The sequence below is a fragment of the Empidonax traillii genome, unplaced genomic scaffold (assembly GCF_003031625.1).
Source record: "Empidonax traillii isolate 1590-97213 ecotype Southwest subspecies unplaced genomic scaffold, ASM303162v1 scaffold558:size415862, whole genome shotgun sequence".
Lineage (NCBI taxonomy): Eukaryota > Metazoa > Chordata > Aves > Passeriformes > Tyrannidae > Empidonax > Empidonax traillii.
The window spans coordinates 315,318-338,477 of record NW_020955751.1 but is presented as its reverse complement, the minus strand read 5'-3'; the positions used below and the strand labels follow the sequence as shown (position 1 = coordinate 338,477).

The following is a 23,160-nucleotide window of genomic DNA, read 5'->3' as shown; positions in this document are numbered from 1 at the left end:
ACATGCTTCATTCACACTCTTTGTAAAATATATGTTGATGTTGGTCCAAAACAGGAAAAAAGCTAAACCTGGGTAGACTTCTGGGGGAATTTGTATGTAAGGCCAAACTTCATGAGTTTGGCCTCGTTTATTATTAACCCTGTCATTTAAACCTCTATATAAACCTCTCATTTATTATGTTGATTTTTTTTTTCTGGCTCCTTTAGACAATGATATTCAATTTTCATATGTTCTTTCATGGAGTTATACTATGGAACTACAAAGCATTTGCATTACTAGCTTGTGCTGCTGTCACATCCACTTGTCTTTCTGTTGTCACTTAATGATGCATCACAAATTTCTGTGATCTTTAATTTCCATAATTTCCACTGTAACTCTGTGACTCTGCATTTGAGTTTATCATGTTAAGTTGTCTGGGTTTTTTCTTCTTTTTTTTTTTTCCCCTTGTTTTCAAGAATAGACAGGACATTTTGCCTTTTTCTTACATATCCACTTTGGATCTTGGAACTGGGGACAAGATTTGGTTTTAAATTTGTTTTCTCCCATATTGAAGGTTATGGAGAACTTTAGTCAAAAACTTCGTATTTTCAGAGATAGTGTGCCCAGTAAGTGGAAAAACAAGTGTTCTTTTTAGACCTTCCAGAGACCAGGTGTAAGCAGCTTAACTTCACTTCTAGACTCTGCAAAGTCTAGAAGCAGGGTACTAGCATCATTTAGACTGTGGGTTTATATTATCACACAATATTTAATACATCGCTTTGCCTTTCTGGCACTTTCTGGGCTGAAGCCAGGCAAATTCTACCATAGTGGAAACTTTGTTGCGTGTTCAGACAAGGATTTATTGAATACTAATTTTTTTCTTTTCTTCTATCAATATAGATTGTATTCAAAAATAAGGCCAGTCGACCCTACAGCATTTACTTCCATGGAGTGACACTTTCAAAGAGTGCAGAAGGAGCTGATTATCCTCTGGACCACACAAGTAAAAAATTTGTGAAATATATTTTGCCTATCACTAACTGTTGTGAATGGTTTCGTTGCTTTGAAGGAGGTGCTGTGTCTAGGAATGTGTATGACTGGGAGACCTCAGTTCTGTGCTCTGCCTCTGCTTACCTGTTGTGTTTCCTTATAGAGAGAACAAGGTATTATCTGCAAAGCAGAGACAAATACCCTTTTATTAGCGTCTTAGTTTTCTGTTCTTGTTCGTGATCTTAGAGACAAAATTCATTCAATCATCTCAAGGCAGCTTGAAATGGCCTAACTGCACCTAGAAAGGTGAAGCTTGATATTAAGATCTGGCTCTCAGTTTGTGTCATTACTGTTCTCCTTCTTTATTTTTCCTTAGGCAATGGCACCCAGAGTAGAGGAGTTGAACCAGGGAAGACATACACTTACGAATGGAAAATCTCTAAAACAGACCAACCCACTGCACAGGATGCTCAATGTATTACAAGGCTGTATCATAGTGCTGTAAATATTGAGAGAGATATAGCCTCAGGGCTGATCGGCCCACTGCTGATTTGCAAAAGTGAAGCACTGACGCAGAAGGGTGTGCAGGTAACGTGTTTGGCAACCTCTGAGAGACAGATTTGGCTCACATAGTGGTATTTGATCTACAGTGAATTTGGTTTTGCTTCCCTTAGAGAACTGCTCTGTAGAGAGCAATTAAACCAATAGGTTCCTGAAGAAATCACTCAAAGAAACAGTCCTCTAACTGTCCACAGCAGCAGAGCAATTATATTTTTCTTAGCAAGAGCAGCATATCAGCAAAAGGTCAACCTGTCTGGAAGTCTGTCTCTAGGACTTAATAATAAATTTTCCTGCTGCTACTATATCTTTATCCTCTAAAGACATTCAGATCAGACCTAGTCCCTTTCTGTAATAGATATAATTCAGCAGCATCTGACAATGTCAGGCATCAATTAATCCATAACAACCCAAACAGCATGGGAGAGTGACTTTCTTTGCCATTCATCAAAATCTGGCTTGGCAAAGACTTCAGCACCACTTGGGAGAAAAAAAAAAAGATGCCAAAAGCGTATGTTCAGGTCAAGTCAGAAGTCTGGTCCTCTTACAGAGAAGCCAGTTGTAAACCATCTGTGTATCAGCAGTGCAAGTGCTTTGCTCAGTGCTCCACCACAGGTTGGTTGCAGTAGTAGCACTGAAATTTGGACGCCCTGCTCCTTTTCCCTCAGCCCTTGGATCACACCACAACTCTGGTGAAGCTTACACTGCTCCCATAGTAAGTAAGGAAGATTGTAGTATTGAGTCCTTAATACATGTGTCTGCTCATAAAATGTAACTGCTGCGTTGATTGTCTTTCAGAAAAAGGCAGATGGAGAGCAGCAGGCAATGTTTGCTGTGTTCGATGAAAATAAGAGCTGGTACCTAGAGGATAACATCAAGGAATACTGCAGCAACCCAGCCAGTGTTAAAAGGGATGATCCCAAGTTCTATAACTCAAACGTAATGCACAGTGAGTGGGATATCAAGATGAATAATATGAAAGCTTATGTGAATCTGAGCGTTCAGTGATTGCTTGTATTTAGAAGTATGTGTAATCAGGGAATTCTCTAGAGGGTCAGGGGACTTCTAACCAAGCCAGGTGTCACTGTACAGAAATATGCAATATTGTAGAATTATTAAGGTTGGAAAAGATCTCCCAGATAATCAACTCAAGTCCAACCTTTGACCTAATACTCCCATGCCCACAAAACCATACTAAAGAGTGCAACATCCACTTGTTTTTTGAACACTTCCAGGGATGGTGATTCTACCACTTCCCTGGGGAGCCTGTTCCAATTGTTAAGCACTCTTTCAGTGAAGAAATTTTTCTGAATATCCAACCTGAACCTCCCCTGGTGCAACTTGAGGCCATTTGCCCTTGCCCTATCACTTGTTGTCTGTGAGAAGAGGCCAACTCCCACCTTGCCACTAGGGACCTGGCTTGCTCTGGACCCTGAAGCAAAGGCAAGGGTTAATTAAACTTCAATGCAACACCCTCTTGCCTTAGAGTTACTATTTCCAGAGATGGAATCTCCATCAAGGCTACTGTGATTTCACCCTTGTGCCAGTCTCTTTCCAGTGAGTCCAGTTTGGTGGACTGACATCAAAGAATGGGAGGTTTTAAAAGTCTTACTCTGAAAATATTGAGACCACTTTTACTTTGCTTTTCTTTTAGCAATAAATGGCTATGTGTCTGACAGCAGTGAAATCCTTGGATTTTGCCAAGATACTGTGGTTCAGTGGCACTTTTCCAGTGTTGGCACTCATGATGAGATTGTCTCTGTTCGCCTTTCTGGACACTCTTTCCTGCATCGAGGGAAATATGAAGATACACTGAACCTTTTCCCGATGAGTGGAGAATCAGTCACAGTGGAAATGGACAATGGTGGTAAGTGGTAGAACTACAGTGTTTGACAGCTCTTCTCAGATATTATTTAGTCTCCAAACTGTAAGGACATACCTAAGTAGGAAAGAAAACTTTTCAGATGAACCCAGTGCTGAAAAATGTTGAATCACTCCCCAGTGCAATTGATGTATAGGGAGTTTTGTTGGCTACACAGACTTAGCACACAGCATAATTGTATGCTGTACTGAGGCTCTTTTTGTTGGTCACCTTGTAGTTTGGTTTTTTCCACTTCACAATTAGTATTGGACTTCTAATGATAATTTTAAGGCAATCCTAAGAATTCTTCGAAGCGATCCAATATCAACTGCACTGTACAATTCCCAGTTTTGCCACATACTTGTGCATCCTGAGCAGGCTAAAATGGGCCTGAACTGTCAAATTATGCTAGTCATTACTGGACAAAATAGCTACACCTCACCTTAGGCTTGTGATCATTTAGCAGCAGTAAAGTCTGCCTGACTGAACTGGATCACTGGTCTGTCAGATACATCTCAATGTCTAGCTAGGATTAACAGCATATCTTGAAAAGGACATGCTAGAATGCATGTAGTACACACTTCAGGAATTACCTCCAAAAGGACAGAGACTCTTCATCACTGAAGTTTGTGAGATTTTAGTGATCATCTAAAATCCCACAAGGTTTAGGTATCCTTATCCCATTTAAAATACCAATTTTTTGGTGTATTTTAGCTATTTAAATAATAAATTCTCTATGTTCTCAAAGCTTGTTTTTGGCGATCGCACAGCATCAAGACCTTATAACTTAAAAATGTACGGTATCTTAAGTGGTTTTTATTGTTTAAGACTCAGGAATCATTAAAACTCCATTAGAATTCATGGAAAACTCCCCAGTAATAAAGTTGTACTTTGCTTGATTTTGTTATGTGATCTATTCTTTTCATCTAGGACATGTTTTCTTTGATAAATTTGCTGTTTTTAGAAAACAGGAAAATTATGCAAGTCACTTTAAACTCTGATAAATAGAGGAAGAATTTTATGTGATCTCTTGAATAAAAAAGACTGTTTTACTCAAGGTCTCTTATTTCTGTCTATTCTGTCATTTCCACTAATTCCAAAAGCAAATGGTATCAAGCAAAGAACTTTTTTTGATGTTGTTTAGGGAAACAGATTGTATTTTCTTCTCTGCAGATACTAGTTTCAAATAGAGAACTTAACTTCTGACTAGATTTTGGAGGAATTATAAAACCTTTAAGTTAATCTAAGATGCCTCACTTGGCAGCTTAATGTTTTGTGTCAGATTGGAAATTCAAATTACTTTATTTTTATTATACTTATTAAAGATTATCCTTTATGCATTCGAAAGCATTTAAAACACTGTGTCAAATGCTTTACAGCATTGCCTCAGAATGTATTTGTTCTGCTTAGAATGTTCTATCTGTGTGGCAGTGCATACAACACTAAGGACAGGATAAAATTGAAAGTTTATCTCAAGAGGCCCAATCTCAGATGCTGATCTAAACATAGGATCCTTTATTTTATTTCTTTCTTTTCATATCCATCTCTTTCACGGGTTATGTTTGGACTCAGGTCCTGTGTACAGCCTAATCTGTGGAAAAGAGTTCCATCTCTTAGATGTATGTATTTATTTATATGTGCTCTTATTTATTTACATTTATTAATTATTTTTCATTGCAATGAGAGCTCATGAAAATCCCAAATGAAGATTAACATTCTGCTATAGTAGGTGCTGTAGAAACAAACATCACAACTTGCCTTGGCCACTTACATGATGGACAATGTCCGCTCTCATAGCACTTTTATTTCCATTGCAGGTACTTGGCTTTTAGCATCTTGGGGTACCCCAGAGATGACTTATGGCATGCGGCTGAGGTTCAGAGATGCCAGGTGTGAATATGAGGAAGATTACACGTTTGATTTTGTGGATTTCACTCACATCAGGACTGAAAAAAAGGCTGTTTCTGCCTCTCTTGAGGAAGAGGTGCAAGAAGAAGAGGAAGATCCAGAGGACTCAGATTATCAGGCATTTCTGGCTTCTCTTTACTCCATCAGAAGCTCAAGGAAGGCAGCAGATGATGAAGAAAAAGAAAACCTTACAGCACTAGCCTGGGATCAGTATGAAGGCACTGATGCCATGAGTTCTGAGGTGGCAGCTGGCTCTGGTCTGACAGCTATAAATAGCAGTGAATCAACAAACAACTCTAAATTCTTAGAAACTCATATCACTCCCCTTCCCCTAATCAAGACCGAAACATTCCAGTCAAATCACACATCAATCACAGCAGAAGAGGCTTTATTTTTAGCTACCACAAGTGATGGAAAGGCTGACTTGGTATCTGAGAATAGAAGCCAAAGCAATTATGAAATAGCTCATGGTAACACGTCTGCAGGTGAACACTTGCTGAGCAATGGGGAAGACCCAATGAATGTTGCAGAAGAGCTGCCAGCTGGTGGAAAAGACAGTAAATTATTTTCAGAAGAACATCAAGTGGAAACCACAGGAAATTATAACATTACCAGGAAAAGGCGAAGCTCCTTGGCCATGAAGTTTTACTCTGTCCAAAAGATGAATGCCCTTCTAAATCATGTACGAAATAAAAATGTCTCATTTTCTGACAAGACTAGTGCACCTCCTTCTGTGCATCACACAGAGAACACATCCGATATAGCTGTGGTGGGAACTGCCCAGCTTCTGAATGATTATGATGATGAACTGGAAGAGGAGGAAAACAAGATGGAAAATGCCGTGCGTGCAATTAACTTGACACTTGCTTTGGACCTCATAGCAGGAGATGGGTCTAATTCATCCAGACTTTATGAACCCAGGATATCCAAAGATCAACTAGCAGATGCTATATCTTTAGATCATACTTTAGGTGATACAAACCCTAATTCCAGTCCTGCAGTAGTGAAGAACTTACTAGAAGCATCATTGCCCAGAGCAGGGAAATATTCATCTAAAATGACTAGTGAGGAATGGAATTTGGTGTCTGCAAAGAAGAATCTGGGAGAAGAGGCAAATTTAGATAAATCTCTTGGCAATAAGTTAAGTCATCATGGCAGAAATGGTACAGCATTCATAAATAAGGAGGATATGAAGAAGTATCAAGGGTTCTCACATCTAGTGGGGGAAAACCAGAAAGGGACCCACATCCACCCAACTCAGAAAGGAAAGGAGGGAAACAAGAATGATACTTTAAGTACATCTGGAACCTTCATCAAGATCCGAAGGAAAAAGAAGGAAGATCCAGAAATGACCCACTCTCTGGGCCCAAGGAGTAAAAACTCCCAAAGAATCACCAATGCTTTGGCAGGGTTTGGCCGTGTGGTGGTTCCAGCCGAGACCAACCACACGGCACTGCCCTGCTGCACTAACAGCACAGGGGCACCCAGTGAGGCCGACCGTGCAATGGATCTGAGCAGAGCCAGGCACAGAGAGCTGCAGAATTACACACTCACCCCGCGGCAGCTTAGGCCGTCCATCACAATTGGGATTCCCCAAGAAAATGGAGACTACGAGATTCTCCCGGGAGAATTTGACAGGGAGGAAACGTCAGGTGTTGAATACGTGTACCATTACGTGAATGTGGATGACCCGTACCTGACAGACCCCAAGGTGAATATCAACGAGCGACGTAACCCAGAGAACATTGCTGAACATTACCTGCGCAGCAGAGGGAATGAGAGGAGATACTATATTGCAGCTGAAGAGGTCTGCTGGAACTATGCAGGATATAAAAGGTTTGGCTAAGTCGCTTCTTTTCATTTTGCACACCATCCTGACACACACTAGCAGAATGTTGATTGATTCACATGCTGATAAAAGCATCTGTAACGTGCCATGTGATTTCCAGCATTTCAGTGGCAGTACCTTAAGAGTTTTCCATGGGAGGCTTGGGCCCCCTAGAAATGTGATAGAGATTATTATAATCAAGACCAACATAGCTAAGAACTCTTCTTCTATTGTTTGTTTGGTTGGTTTGTTTTTTTGTTTTCTTAACCCCCTTTTGTAGACTCATTAGAACCACTCTTTAATACAGAAGTTAAAAAATTCACTGTAAGAGGGAAACTTGCAGTTAGTTTTGTTATACTTGAATGACCTGTTTTAGTTCCAACTCAAATTCTTGGTACCTATGCTAGAGATAGGACAGAGACCTCCTTGAGCAAAGTCTTTCCAGGAATTTAACAGACTAACTGATGTGATACAGACAGGATGAGCTTACAGGCAGGATGAATCCCAGTTTCTAGCACTAGCAAGAAAAGGTTCTGGTGTCTCAGTTCTCTGTTGTAAAATGGGATAAAGCACTTTCCAAATTCTCGAGGCTGCAGTATTGAAAAGTATATGAAAGCTGCAAAGTGATTTAACCACCGAGGAGTATAATTAAAAACAAAGCTGAGTGAATTCTTGCGCTGTTGTTCCTGCTATTTAGAGAGATCAGAAGGTGACTGGATCACAAACCCTATTGTTGAGGGGTCTTATATTTTGAGAGGGAAGACTGACTAGTATGCCACAGCAAAGAATATATGTGAAAAATACTTAAGAAAAACACTGTACTAAAAATTTACTATCTTAATTATTACAAGCTAGAATCAGTGCTCAACCTACAAAGCAGAGAATTCCTTGCCACTTTTCAACAAAAACCTAAACTTTGTAGCCCTTGAAATTAATAAGACCAAGACTGCCAAAACTTTGGATTTTTATCAAAAGCAGATAAAACAGGAGGAAGAAGATTTTCATTATGCAAAATTAATCTCCAAACATATATTATTTTTCAAATTTAATTTCCATTTTATTTGACTAATATTTTCCCTCCACTTTTCTGCTTCATCTCAGTCTGTATAAATGGCACTTGCAAAAATATGACAGACAGTTTCTTTGGGCACTTGCAAACTAAGGAAAATGTTATCTTAGAACTCTGCATAGATCTCTCCAGTGAGGTTCACAGTGAGTGTGAGGTGCATGGTTCCAGTGAATTTAGCAGAGCCCATGGCATATATTGTCTCAGTATGTTGAAGAGAAGGTGCATCTGTGAGGCAGTAGGGTATAGGTGTTATGCTCCCTACACTGAGCTAAGCTCTCATTCATATTAAGGCTCTTGGTATAAGAGAAAAATAGAGCTCGGGTGGATTTTCAGAGACCAGTTGTAGTCTTTCAGTGGTAGCTGACCAAATTGTTGAAGGATCTCATACAACTGTAGAGCTAGAATTGCTTAAACGTTGCAAGTCATGATTTGCAGAATCATCTGACACCTTCCAACCTTTAACCCAGCACTGCCAAGTCCACCACTAAACCATGTCCATAAGCGCCACATCTGCATGTGTTTTAAATACCTCCAGGGCCAGTGACTCAACCACTTTCTGGGCAGCCTGTTCCAGGGCTCAAAATTTTACTTTTTGATAAAATTTTCCTAATATCCAATCTAAACCTCCCCTGGCACAGCTCGAGGCCATTTGAGTGCTTATTCTTTATATTCTAAAATGTTCCTACATATTAGTTCTCAGGTTTCATCAAAGCTATTATTTCAGTTTCACTGTGTGGATTTTTAATTGGGCATTTCCTTTCAGTCCACTGATGAGTGACAAAACCTGCAAAGATGGCAGCAGATATAAGGTGATTTTCCAAAGCTATACAGACAGTACGTTTACGACTCTTCAGGATGAAGATGAATACACAGAACACCTTGGCATCCTGGGGCCAGTTATCCGAGCTGAAGTGGACGATGTTATCCTAGTAAGTCCATGTTTTCAATGTGTGTGCAGGATAAGATTCTTATAAGAGAGTTAAAACAGATCTAAAAAAACCACAGATTTTTAAAAGATGATGATGGGGAAACAGTTTTCAAAGCTAGAAATTGCACTGTGGACATGCAAGCACTCTGATGTGTTTCTTTGAAATACATCCTTTTTTTCATCTATCCACAGTAAATTAAATTCTGGTTTTCTTTCTAATGTTTCCCACCATTAAATACTGGCTTATCAGTCAAATGTAAAATGAGATTTAGGTTTAATGTTAATGAAAAATGAGTTTTCTATACTCAGATTGCACTAAAAATACTACTTTTTATATGTAAAGGGAGCTTCTTAATTTTTTTAAAGAACTTAGTAAATTTGCGTTCAAGATTAATATATACTTTTTGAAAAAAATATATAATTTTGTCTAAAAGACTTTGGTGTAAATGGGTTGGATAGTTCAAGCAACAAGGATGAGAGGAACTGTATTCCTGGTGATACAGTGATATACTTGCATTAGGAAGCGCATTGCTATAAAAAGTCCCTTCTCTGCTTCTTCATCCAGTCTTCCAACACACAGGGATGGACTTAGGGAGAGTAGATCTCACTGCTTTCTGCCTATTTCAGTAGGAGTCTTGTGCAGCAGGAGCACACTGAGCTACATTTAAAACATGAGTAAGTGAAGAAAAAGGCTTTTATAGCTTGCGAGTGTCATTCTCTGAGGAGAGGTAAATGTGTAATCTGCCCACCCTGGTGCTTCTCTGGGACAAGTGTGAGGCACTGATTTCAGTGAGAATGATACATACAGAGCCTAGAGTTAGTTTGGTGCCTTTCTTTAGTACAATTTCAACAAAGCATGAGAGGTATGAACTCCCCGCCTCCCTGCTTGCAGTAACAAAACAGTTTTCCAGGTATGAGGGGCAGCAGTAAAATTCCCAGGAGCCTAGACTCAGTGGAAGACAGGGAGCTAGATTTGGCACTTTTCATTATCTACCTACATCGAGATGGTGACTCAGCATGGAAATGTCAGAAGCTATCCCTGCCAGCTTTTCCATGTACAACATAGCCTGTAACCATTTTACAGGTCTTGACCCTGATTTGAGGCCACAGGAATGTATTTTTTGGGGACTTTGGTTCAGGCCTGAATTTGTTGAATTGTATGTTTGTTTGGGGTTTTTTTTAGGTTCATTTTAAGAATCTGGCATCCAGACCATATTCCCTCCATGCTCATGGACTCCTCTATGAAAAGTCCTCCGAGGGAAGCATTTATGATGATGAATCTACTGCTTGGTTTAAGGAAGATGATGAAATCCAGCCAAATAACAGCTACATATATGTATGGTATGCAAACAGGCGATCGGGACCTGTGCAGTCAGGAGCAGCTTGTCGGTCATGGATCTACTACTCGGATTTAAATCTGGTAGGGAAATCAAAATGGAAGTGGTAGTGTTGTTGGGGTTGATCACAGAATAACAGAAGCATTTGTGTTGGAAGGGATCACAAGAGATATCTAGTCCACTCCCACAACTCAAGCAGGGTGGGTTACAGTAACTTGTCCAGGATTGTGTCCAGTTGGGTTTTGAATATCTCCAGATGATGTTACTGTATGGCTGTAGAAATGCAAGCTGCAGAACACATTTTTGTATGGCCATACTTTCTTTTGGGCTCAATGTTCCCATCTGACATTTAATCTCCTACACTAAGTTAAAACAGTGCATAAACTGTTGAAGAATTCAAATTGGGGAACTCTGGTAGACTGAGCTGGGGACAGAAAAAATACAAGGCAACAGCGATTCTGGAGCCTGCTTTAGATTTTTAGGGTCTGATGCAATCCTGCAGAATGCTATGGGATTTTTTACATCTTTTGGGAAATCCACTTCTACATCTAATGTGGGTGTATTACCTTCTAGGAGAAAGATATTCACTCCGGTTTGATTGGGCCAATACTAATCTGTCAAAAAGGAACCTTCAGCAAATCAAACAGCAGCAGGACATCTACCCGAGACTTTTTCTTGCTTTTTATGGTCTTTGACGAAGAGAAAAGCTGGTACTTCGACAAACAGTCTAGAAGGCCCTGTAGTGAGAAGACACAAGGAATGCAGCAATGCCACAAATTTTACGGTACTTATTTAATTTTGCCTGTTATTCAGTTTATTGAGGTAGAGAGAAAGATGTTTGAGGAAGGTATCTCAGCTCTCAATCCTCTGCAACGTGCGTTAATTCTACACATTAATTATGTGAATGGTTTTTTGTCATTATCCACTTTACCCATAATCGTCAGGGTTAGCAATGTAAAGGTTAGCAATGACTGGAAATTTTCTATTAAAATGAAGAAAGAACATATTAGACTGAAACTTTCAGTAGGAAGCGTCTCTCTTGCACTCACATACATCTACTCCCTATATTAAAATAAAAAAAAAAAAAATCAAAAAAGCCTCCTCTTTTTAGAAGCTAATACCCTGGCAACATTTTGCTAGAAATTTAAAAGTATTGTAATAATTTGACAAATTGGCTAGTTCTATTGAGGAACTTGAAGCAGCTGTAGAACAGCCCTTAATATACCTCTCTGTGGCTACAGAGATTTTAGTGCTGTAGACTTAAGTGAGTGGTTGAATGTTCAAAGGTCACACTTTTTCCTCTGTGAAATAATTGGTCAGTAGTGAAACTCTGTGTTTCTGTCTTTGAAAAGCTGATGCTTGAGTTCTATCAGCGATCATGTTTGAAAAGGATATGTTGAGAAGTGGAATCTGCCTTTTGAAAATGTGGTCTGTAAAATCAGTTATTAATCAAAGGTGTCGGTTGTATCTGTATGCCTGTAGAAGCTGGAGAACGTGTTTTGGAAAATTGTCCTTTGTTTTGGGCCTGATATTCCCATTTACATTTGACATTTAATTCTCCTTGTGGTTGCCATGTGTTGCTAGCAAACTGTGCTCAAATCCTCTGGTGAGGTTACTGGATCTTCTGAATTTATATACATAGACTGTAAAGTGTGTTGCACTTTGAACTGGAAAAAAGATGTTGTTCTTCGCAAATGCATTACTTCATTAAATATTTTACTAATTTTAATAATCTTAATAATTCCATTCTAGCACTTTGAGACCTGTTTTGTGAGCAGTTTTCCTTACTAACTATTTTTTTTTCCAGCCATTAATGGGATTACCTACAGTTTGCAAGGCTTGAGGATGTATGAAGGTGAACCAGTCCGATGGCATTTGCTGAACATGGGTGGGCCAAAAGACATTCATGTTGTTCATTTTCATGGTCAGACCTTCATAGAACAGGGAGAGCCAGAGCATCAGCTTGGTACATACACGCTCCTTCCAGGTAAGTATCAGAGCAGAGCAGGTTCTGAGGAGTGACCAGGGCAGTCTCTCCTCATCGTACCAATGTCAAGGTCTCCTTACAGTGAGAGCTTTTTTTGTAATATCAAGGTGTGTGATACAGAACAGAAAGAACAAATGTGAGCCCTAGGAGAATTCTTATGTCCAGGGAGAAAGGAAATAGGCTGAAAGTATTCATTAGGTTACAGGATGTATTCCTTTGCCCCATCACTGTCAGCAGTGCGAGTCTGCAATAACAGCACTTATGAAGCCTGTATTTCCAGCTACGAGAGGTTTAAAAAAAAAAAAAAAAAGGACAATAAGGAAATAAAAAAAATGGGATTGGAGTAATACGAGTTTGATTTGGTGAACATTTGGTAGTTTATTCACAATTTATTTCATTCTTTTTAAGGGGGTGCTTTTCATTATGAAATCTACATATTTTGTTTAAATGGGAACATGAATTGTCATGCCTGCAGTCACTAGGAATATAGGAAAAGCAATGAAGGCAGGTACTGTGCTTCCTAAAAATTTTAGCAAGCAGCTGAAACAGTATCTGCTTCCTGCTCAGTCCTTGGCACTCCTGTGTCATGCAGAAGTGAGGGGAGAGCCCATAGTTCTGATTCTCCCACATCTACTTTTGGCTTCTTTTCATCTACCCTTTACGTCACTTGAACAACCCACTGGGGCAGCAGGAATGAGAACTATAACAAGCACCACAGAATCAGCATCTCTGCATTATGTAATAAACCTGATAGCACTGTTTGTTACACAGCTCAGCACTGTAGTTAGCGGGCAGATATCTGTTGTTACATACAGACATCCAAGGTTTCGTACTTTGCACCAGCAGCAAAGGTTGGGTTTTAATCTGACTGTTTAATTCTATTCTCCGTCCCCAGCTAGAACTTCCTTGCTAAGAAAAAGAAATCATTGGGATGGTGGTAGTTTTTGCAATGTGTATTTAAATTTTCTAAATTAAATCATAGGACGGTCTTTGGTTTAACATTCAGTCTCGCTTACATCAACCTTGTAATATAATGTTTCTGATACATTTCTCTTCCTTTTTTTTCCAAGGTTCATTTAGAACAATTGAAATGAAGCCACAGAGGCCTGGCTGGTGGCTTTTAGACACTGAAGTGGGGGAATACCAGCAAGCAGGAATGCAGGCATCCTATTTGGTTATAGAGAAAGGTACTGAATTAAGGTGGTTTTTGGCTGGAGGAGTCAAGTTATGAAGTCTTCTCTACCCTTTCAGGATCACTGAAAATAAATTTGGGAGACTGTTCTGCAAAAAAACATAGAAGATTGTCTGTGCATTCAGAGAGGGGGTGGAGTGGTTACTGTAAATTTCTTCTCAATGAAAAAATTTTTAGCTTCTTGCAATACTAGCTTTGAATTATTTAGCATGCTACCTTACTCCCTTAGTGTACTGGCTTTGAATTCAATGTTTCCCCACAGTGACCAGTGGATTAATCTCTTGAGAGAAATTACCTTAACCTGGACTTCTGTGGGAAGGGAGTGGTGTCATAGTATTACTAAGAATTGTTCTGAGTGATGTTGTCTTTGATTTCACCGGAATATATACTGGAATATCACTCATTTTCTTTAACAACAAACTTATTATGCTCTCTTTAGAGTGCAGGATTCCAATGGGTCTGGCAAGTGGAGTCATACTTGATTCACAAATCGAAGCTTCAGATCATATAGGTGAGTTAATACTTGAAAAGGTCCTTGCACACTCCTAAATATCCCTAGAAAAGTGTAGTTCCATATTCTTTCAGCATCTCACGGTATTTCTTACAAGATCAGTTCAGCAGTGAATCAGCTATCAGGATAAAAATCTCTCCAGTGCTGCAAGCAGAGGCCGTGAGCTGTATTAGATGGGCATCATCATCGTGTTTTAACAGTGTCTCAGGTCTGCTGTCAGTATCACAAGCTTGAGGCTCCTGTGGGGTCCCTGCTTGAAAATGAACACCAAGCATTCAAAAAGCTTTTGAGATTTGCATGTGGGATGAGATGTGAAAGGACTAGTATATCTGTTCTGAAAGATTTGGGAACCCTGGCATCCAGAGCAATCAACAGAGTCTTTAATTCATCAAGTTTATCCATGGTATAAAAGTGGGATCATTCCAGAAGTTGCTGGAATTTTACACCGACAGTGTCAAATCAGGATGTGCAGGTTACGCACATGTGTAGGAACACACATCCTTTCCCTTGAAATAACAAATAAACTATTTACTTTGTAAAAGTTAATTTTCTGTGGCTTTGGTTCTCTTTCTTTGTTTCCTGACAAAGTATTAGGTAGGCTTGAAAGCTGTTTTGTCTATATATTCTGTACCAGTTGTTAACATGGAAACCTTGTTATGCAGAGGGGTGCTGTCTTCCGTGAATGTGGAGCACATTTTGTGTCTGATCCTGCTGGCAGCCAAAACTTGTTTAGCAAACTCTAGACCCTGGTTCCAAATCAGCAGACAGTATATTGCATAAAAAGCTGTTATTTTAAAAGTCATTCTGCCAACTATAAAGTTTTGCATGGTAATAGCTGACTTTCAGTGGCTGACCATGTCCAAATTATCCTAGATTATGGTTTGAATCTCTTGATGATGGGTTGGGGTTTTTTCCCCTGAAGACAGATTGGGGCTTAAAAATGAAGCACTCAAGATCAGTAGCTAGTTACAGCCTTCTTTTTCTTCAGTGCCTCTTAAATTTCTTACTTTATTCATATTTTCGTTCTAGACTATTGGGAACCTAAGTTAGCCCGATTAGACAATTCTGGAACATACAATGCTTGGAGTACTGTAATGAATGAAGAGAAACTCTCTTGGATCCAGGTATGATTTGATACAACATGTGCTTGACCATCACTGAGCTATGATTTTCCAAGAGTTTATTTTAGAAGTTCATGCTGCTCTTGTTGTTAGTGTTGGGGAAAACTGAGAAGGTGTAGCAAGTGGTGCTATGGTGATGTCATAACTGTCCATGTTAAGGGGAGAAGGTTGGGAGATCTGATGTAGAAGTGGAAATAACATTGGGAGGAGAAGGAATTGGATAGAGGGCCATGGTAGTGAGGAGCTGAGGTTACTGCAGTGAACCGTGGAGACATGTCCCAAAGAATGAGTTTCACTGCTGATAGGAACATCTTGCTGATTTGGTTTTATGTGCTAAGTGCTTGGATATGATATCAGCTGGAATGGTGGCTTTTCAGCCCTTCAGAATGTCGTATGCCTTTTTGCAGCCTGCACATCCAAAAACTAGAGGTGGCTTATGGAAGTGTGAACCTCTAATTTCTCTGTGCTCTTTTTTGCCTATCTGTAAAATGGGATTAATGGAGTTCTGCCTACCACAGACATGCAGAAAATTTTGAGGTGCCTTTGTGGTGCTGTGCTGAACCCTGTAAAATGGCCTCTGAAATTAAATGCGCACATGAATAAATACACAAAAATGAAATGAGAGTGAGACAGCATTAACTTGTACTCTGGCATCTGGTTATTGCTCCTTTTGAGAATGTTAGTGTTGTGGGTGTTAAAAGGCAGGGCTCAAAGCTATTGTGTAAATGTCAAAGAATGATACGGATTTTGCTGGGCATTATTGACTTTATAAATGCTGTGTACTGTTCCTAGGTGGACTTTCAAAGACAAGTGTTGTTAACTGGGATACAGACGCAGGGAGCCAAGCAGTTTTTGAAGTCCTTGTACATCCAGAAGTTTTTTCTTGTTTATAGCAAAGACAAACGGACGTGGAACACCTTCAAAGGAGACAGCTCACCAGTACAAAAGGTCTGTCTGTGCCATAGGGGCTGGAACAACCTTGTGGCATCACTGGATGATGTAGTGAGATGACAGTTTTGTTTTATGTCAAAAGAGAGTGGAAAAAATTATGACCTTCAGAGACTTACTAATGCAGCTTGGGGCCCCAAAGGGCATTTACTAAAGTAATAAAATTCAGACCAGAACACAAATTGTTAGGTGAGGAACCACCTAGACTGGGGTTTGGATTGGCCCTGACACCTTGACTGTATAGAGTCTGGCTTTCTCACAAGCATCTCTCCCTCCTTTTATTTCCTAAGCCTATGTCAGGATTTTAAGGCTGGAAGCTGAACTAAAAATCAAGCCCTACCTCATTTAGGATTAGATCCTTCTTCTTGTCCCTCCCTTTCTGCTGTCCCAACAGTTGAATGCTGAGCTGTCTGAATTGCCTGCAGAAGACCAAGCATGATTGTACCCTGAAAGAGGTTCATCTTATGCCTAGCTGCTCCAGCACTACCTATTACCAGCTCCCTTCAGTTTACCCTAAGGTTTCTATGGTACAACTCCCAAACTGAAAACCTCTTGCCTTTTACCTCTCCTTTTGTCTCTTTGCTCGTGTCGTCTTACAGACTTAAATAGAAATGAGTTGTTTATTTGAACTGAGGCCTTTAGATGCTTCCAAATATGCTAACATGGGATCATGAGATATTTCAAGTTGTCCTGCAGCACAGAGTGATCCACCACTGTGCATGGGGCTAATGGCATAAAAGAAACTATATTTATAGCAGAGCAGGCTTTCAGCATCCAAGCTTGTGTTTGGATTAAATTAACTATATGTGGATTTTTTTTTTTAACAGATTTTTGACGGTAATTCCAATGCCTATGAGGTAAAAGAGAACATCATTGATCCCCCTATTATTGCCAGGTACATCAGACTCTACCCCACTGAGGTCTACAACAGGCCTACTCTTCGCATGGAGCTTCTGGGCTGTGAAATAGATGGTAAGAATGAGTCACGTGCTGGTGCTTCCATTCTGACAAATATTTTACCTAATAGTTTAAATGAAGCTAAATCTGTGGGGCCTCTCAATTCCAACATTGTTGCTTAGGTTGTGGTTACTTGGATGTTCTGGGGATAACATGCTGCTTCTCTCAACAGGTTGCTCTTTGCCACTTGGAATGGAAAATGGAGAGATCAAGAATTCCCAGATAACAGCCTCGTCTGCTAAGACATCCTGGTTTAACACATGGGACCCTTCACTTGCTCGTCTCAATCAGAAAGGAAAGATGAATGCCTGGCGAGCCAAGGTAACAAGTGAAAAGCAGGGATGGCAACAGGACAGGTAGTTGATAAATTTGTGCTGCTGTGTGACCATTGCACCTACTGCTCACTGTGTTCAGTGCCAAGAGTGACAGGGTTACTTCACGGCCATCCTTTGGGAAGAAGCCCAGTCACCTCTTCCAGTAGAAAACTTGTTGAACTTCTGGCAGCAACACTGAAATAATATTTTGAGAGATGGATGGTGTGCTCTGGGCCACAAGCTTCAGCATTTCCCTGCAGGAAAACCCCTTTAATGTCAGGAGATGAGTGCAACTTGAATATTTGTTCCAAAGGGTTTAAAAAACCCCTTCCTGGGGTTGTCTTATAAGCAATACAGTTTAGTGGATCTGGGGTTGGATGACCTTCAGCAAGGCATGTGAGCTTCTGTGCCTTCGAAACGGAGCTGCATTTCTTCACAAAGCACCTTGAAATTTGCTGGAAACTGCTGTTCTGTATAAGCATTTGGTATTAGTATTATGTATAACATTTTAATGCTGGAGGTAAATCTGTGTTGTTTTTTGTTATGTATTGGAAATTAATGTGGAAATCTTAAGACTGCAAATATACCACCTGCAGTGATGAAGTCAGTTGTATGGTTCACCAAGAATGCTTGTGACTTGCCTCAGCTTTACTCTTCTGCACTTCTCTGATACAGTTTTGATGCACTTTGATGCAGTTTTAACTATTTTTAAACAAGATTTGTCACTTAAGCAAATACAGGCATAGATGTGTTTGCTAATATACAGACTTTTTTATCAATTGCAGTTGAACAACAACCAACAGTGGCTGCAAATTGATCTCCTCACTGTTAAGAAGATAACTGCTATTGCCACCCAGGGGGTCACATCCATGTCTACTGAAAACTTTGTGAAAACCTATGTTATCCTATACAGCGACGAAGGCTCAGACTGGAAATCCTACGCAGAAGATTCAAGCTCAGTGGCAAAGGTATCTTTCTCAGCTCAGGCAGCTTTATCACTATGTGGGTTTAGATGCTGAACAATGTCAAGGCTCAAAGCCAGAATGCCCAGACAAACTGATATTCTCACAGGACTTTATCTGTAGTAACCCCAGCTCCCTGGCATTGTAATGTCACAATATCCATCTGATTTTAGTCATTGTAATTAACAATAGTAGAAGGAAAGGATGCCATATCTGTAGAGAAGGCAGTCAACTTGTTAAAAGGAGCTGACACTGTAAAGGAGGACATAAATTAATTTGAGTGCACAAGGACATTTAATTTGAATGAATAATGTGTTTCCTGGGGCCTCTTTTCTATTTCTGCCCTGATTTTGTAAGTTAAATTAATGTTAGCGAGCGGTATTCCTGTAACAGAGCTGGGGAACTTCAGGTACCCACAGGGCAGACACAGTACTTTATATTTTTGCCCATGTCGCCTTATACCAATCTAACCCACAAGGGCTATTGGCAGAGGTAAAATAAGGGAAGTTTGGTTTTTTGAGTCCCTTAGAAATTAGAATGGCAAATTTTGCGTTGTGGATGGAAACTCAGATATAGCTGGCCTGAACTACCTTTGACCCAGTATGTTAGGAAGAGACTGGATGTGTCTTCTGTAAAATCAGAAATGAACCAGTCCATCTACGCTGGATGGTTAATGTAACAGCTTGGAAACATTTTAAAAAGAAAACACAGGGGTTTTTCAACTAATTGTGTGTTTGTATGATTGCAGGTTTTCTTGGGTAATGAAAACAGCAATGGGCACGTCAAGCATTTCTTTAACCCACCCATCCTGTCCAGGTTTATCCGCATTGTTCCAAGAACATGGTATCGTGGCATTGCCCTCCGGGTAGAACTCTATGGCTGTGATTTTGGTGGGGGTCTGGCTGTGAAAAGGACTGGAGACTCTGGGAGCTCTTAACCTTTCCTCAGTTGTCATGCAGAACAACATGTTTTTCAAAAAACCCTTAAAACTGTCATGCTTAGTAGTTTGGATGTTGGTTCATCAAAGAACCTTGATGTTTTGCCAGCAGGAATTGAAAGAGATTTCTCTGGTAGATGTTTCATTTCTACAAATACACACTTTAGAAAACAGCTTCTTTTCTCTGGGAAGAAATAAAGGTCCCTTCTGATTTGTATTATGACTTCTTTATTCTGACCAGTACTCTGTCCTACGTTTTACTTAATATTAAGTTCTAGATCTAGGAATGGAGACTTTGGCCTTAATCTTGAGCCCTGATTATCTCCATTTTGTAATGCTTTTGCAGCACAGAGAAGGAATAGAAAGCTAAAGCAGGTGGATGTTCTCCATACATAGGGCTGAGAGGGAAAACCAGTGCTGATCTGGAGCTGTGGGGCTGCATTCCAGCAATGCCTTGGTAAGAAATGATTGTAGGGGTGGTCTCACCTCCACGTGTCTTTTGTCTACACTGTGACAAAGGTAGAACACATCTCAGCATGGGGTAATTTCCAAACCCCTTCTCAAAGAACGTGGGTTCATGTCATTCATTTGGTTCTTGCGTACCCAGCACACCTGAAATGCTATGGGTTTCACATAATGCATCTTCAGTGCTCTGGCCAGGGGAGGGAGAATGAGCAGTACCTTTCCACCCCAGAAATGAGAAGGGAAGGGATTTAACCTTGCAGGTCATGGAACAGCAATGACAGAACCAAAGTGAGAATCCAAAGCTCCTGACACTCAGTCCCAGATGCACAGACCATGGGGAGCAGGAGCTCCCTTGATTAGGAAAGCTTTGAGAACTGAAGCTGTTCAGTGACAGTGCAACCTGGGGGGGGGGCAGAGGAGGATCAGATGAAACTGGGTAATAGAAACATCCGCACTTTCTCTTACGCTTTAACAGTGTTTTCACTCTTGTGCATAGAGCTGACATGGATTTTTCCCAGGATGACTACATCTGGTGAAAGTAGATACAGTCCATGAACTCATTATTCCAAAGTTCTAGCTGAGCTTTCGGTCGTGTTTTGGGCTTCTATCCTGTAAATTGTTTAATTGCAGCATTTCATTTATCACACCAGGTAACACTCAGCAGGGTGGATTTTTTAAAGTAGTTTGTCTTTGAACCCTGGATGGTGTTATCCAAGTTATTTCAGTAGTTTTTCAATTCTCTGTCTTATAGACCAGACATTTCAAAGAGAAGATTTAGAATGTGAGTGAAAAGAGTGTACAAACTAAAGAAATATTTTCTTTTTCTTTTCTTTTTTTTTTTTATACTGTGTTACAAACTTATCATTTTCCACTGGAAAATAAAGATAATATTGTAGCATGGAAAGCATCAACATTTTATTTTGTATATTAGCCCTGACAGTAGTACCTCTTTGGCAATATTTAGTGAAATTTTGCGTCATGGAATTTTCAGCTTGATGGGAATTTTCAGTGCTAATTAGAATTAATTTCAAACAGTGAAACTGTATGAATAATTGCTTCTTCTTAAAAGTTTAATTTCTAAATATTTTGTAATAGTGCTTAATTTATATTTGTTGCCATTAAATTGAAATACCAAGCCATATTTGCTAAAAAAAAAAAAAAGCAAATTTGGAATGAGGATTTACCCTAGAAAACAGTTAATAAATGCTTGCTAACCTCAGCAGAACCAGGTTTTTATGTGATAACTGTGAAACCATTTATGTTTAAGAAGACCACAATCATAAATGTTCTAAATAGGTAATTAGTTCATATATATATATATGTATGTATGAGTCTATGCAAAGTCTCACAAATGCAAAACTCTTTGCAGGAGCACGACTCAATATATCTGCATCAATTTTACAAGTTGAAGGTTCTGCTTCTGCTTACTGATGGATAGGACTTAGGTTTGCTGGGCTCAGCTGTCCTGGTGCATCTCCTCCCCAGCCTCTTGTCCATCCCCAGCCTCCACGCTGGCAGGGCAAAGAGGGGAAAAAGCAAAGGCCTTGACTCTGTGCAAACACTGTTCAGTACCAGCTAAAACACCCCTGTGTTGTTAATACTGTTCTAGTTACAAATGTAAAACACAACATCCTGTGAGTTGCTATGCTGAGAATCAACCCCATACCACTGATGTTCCAGCCTGTCCAGTGCAGCAGCACAGGTACAGCAGTGATGCCTGGGCCCTGTGCCAGACCAGCCATTTTGCTGATAGCAAAATGTTTCCTGGCACAGCAGAGTAAGACAATAAGTGCTACAATAAACATCAAAACAGTTACTAACAAGCACCAGACTCTAATATCCAGTAAGGCAAACAAGCACAGAACCCTGCCAATTAACAGCTTTACAGCTATAAATTCTACCTCTTACATTCTGATTAGGGGTCTTATCTCAAAGTCCCCCTGCCCCACGTTGGACAACAAAATGGACTGCTGTGAGTTGACCCCAGCTGCCGACTAAGCCCCCACTCAGTCACATGATAGCTTTCCCCTGACAGTCTGGGGCAGAGGATTGGAAGAGCAAAGGAAAGAAAACTTCTGGGTTAGCTGTTTAATAGGTGAATCAAAGCTGCAAAGCAAAATAACAAATTCATTTTCCACTTTCCATCAACAGGCAGGTGTTCAGCTGCTTCTTGGCAAGCAGGGCCTTGGCACACTAACACTTGCTTGGGAAGACAAATATCATAACTCTGAACATTGTCCCTTCTTCCTTCTCCTTTCCCACATCATTTCTTGCTGTGCACAATGTCACATTGTCTGGGATATTACATCCCCAGCTGTGTCCTCTCCCAGCCTCTTGTGCAGCCCCAGCCTACCCACTTGGAGGGGAAGGGTGGGAAAAAGAAAAGGCCTTGCTGCTGTGCAAACACTGTTCAGCAACTGCTGAAACATGGTGTGTTATCAATGCTTGTTTAGTCACAAATGCAAAGCAAGGATCAAGACAATTAACTCTATCCTGGCCAGACCGTGTAAAGTATTTCCAAATGCAAACATGGGGGCAAATTCTTGTTTACAGCAAGGAAAATTTGAAGACTTATTTGCAGTGGATCTGCCAAACCACAGTGATGTTTAGTCAGCCCACAGATGACTGGAAAACAAGGAACTTCTATCGATTTTATGAAGCAAACAGCTTAGAATGAATATGTCAAGGCTTTTGAAAATTCGTAGTTAAAACAGTCAGTCTTACAAAACCTTTTACACGTTGTGGCATGAAATCCTTTGTATGTTGTGATTAATTTGCAAAATATGTGTGGAGAGCAAGAATTCCTGCAGTTTTCTCAAAGATACATATGACGGTGTGAAGGTTAGCAAACACAAGCTTTTTTGGACTGAGGGAGAAATGTGACAAAGTTCAGAGTAATACAGTCAATAATTTCTTTACTCACAAATCTGGACGGATGCCTTGGCACTGGCCCTTTGATCAAAGGGCCAAAGTCAACAGCTTTTGGCCTCCAACAGCATTACAAAGGAGTTGCTGCCCTCTAATGCTTGTTCGAGCTTCCAGGAAGACACAGGGTGCCCAAAACCGACCATCTGTAGGTGATGGTAGCACAGGGATCGCTGTGCTTGATGTCTTGTGCTTTTTTCTCACTAGGTGCCACCAAGTGTCTCCTCTTGCTTTCCAGAGGTGGTGACTGTACTCCTTCACACAGATGTTGTGAAACTGGCTGTGTCTGCGCTTGGATTGGAAAGGAGCTGGAAGTATGTGTAAAGACAATTGAGCAGCTCTAAACTAGTTACTGACAGCAGCACCACAGTAGTTTCTTCAGA

General features: G+C 40.2%; 1 protein-coding gene across 1 annotated transcript in view; it reads left to right on the top strand.

The window, feature by feature from the left end:
* F5 (coagulation factor V) overlaps positions 1-20,752 on the top strand; it is a 32,820-nt gene extending 12,068 nt beyond the window's left edge. Inside the window, exons 9-25 of the mRNA XM_027897763.1 lie at positions 880-982; positions 1,346-1,557; positions 2,326-2,476; positions 3,182-3,394; positions 5,206-7,132; positions 8,957-9,122; positions 10,305-10,541; positions 11,032-11,242; positions 12,266-12,445; positions 13,516-13,632; positions 14,077-14,148; positions 15,178-15,272; positions 16,062-16,217; positions 17,045-17,189; positions 17,347-17,495; positions 18,274-18,456; positions 19,199-20,752. Coding sequence (XP_027753564.1) covers positions 880-982; positions 1,346-1,557; positions 2,326-2,476; positions 3,182-3,394; positions 5,206-7,132; positions 8,957-9,122; positions 10,305-10,541; positions 11,032-11,242; positions 12,266-12,445; positions 13,516-13,632; positions 14,077-14,148; positions 15,178-15,272; positions 16,062-16,217; positions 17,045-17,189; positions 17,347-17,495; positions 18,274-18,456; positions 19,199-19,387 — 4,506 coding nt within the window. The 3' untranslated portion in view covers positions 19,388-20,752. The remainder of the gene's footprint in view (positions 1-879; positions 983-1,345; positions 1,558-2,325; positions 2,477-3,181; positions 3,395-5,205; positions 7,133-8,956; positions 9,123-10,304; positions 10,542-11,031; positions 11,243-12,265; positions 12,446-13,515; positions 13,633-14,076; positions 14,149-15,177; positions 15,273-16,061; positions 16,218-17,044; positions 17,190-17,346; positions 17,496-18,273; positions 18,457-19,198) is intronic.
* The last annotated feature ends 2,408 nt before the right edge of the window (positions 20,753-23,160 follow it).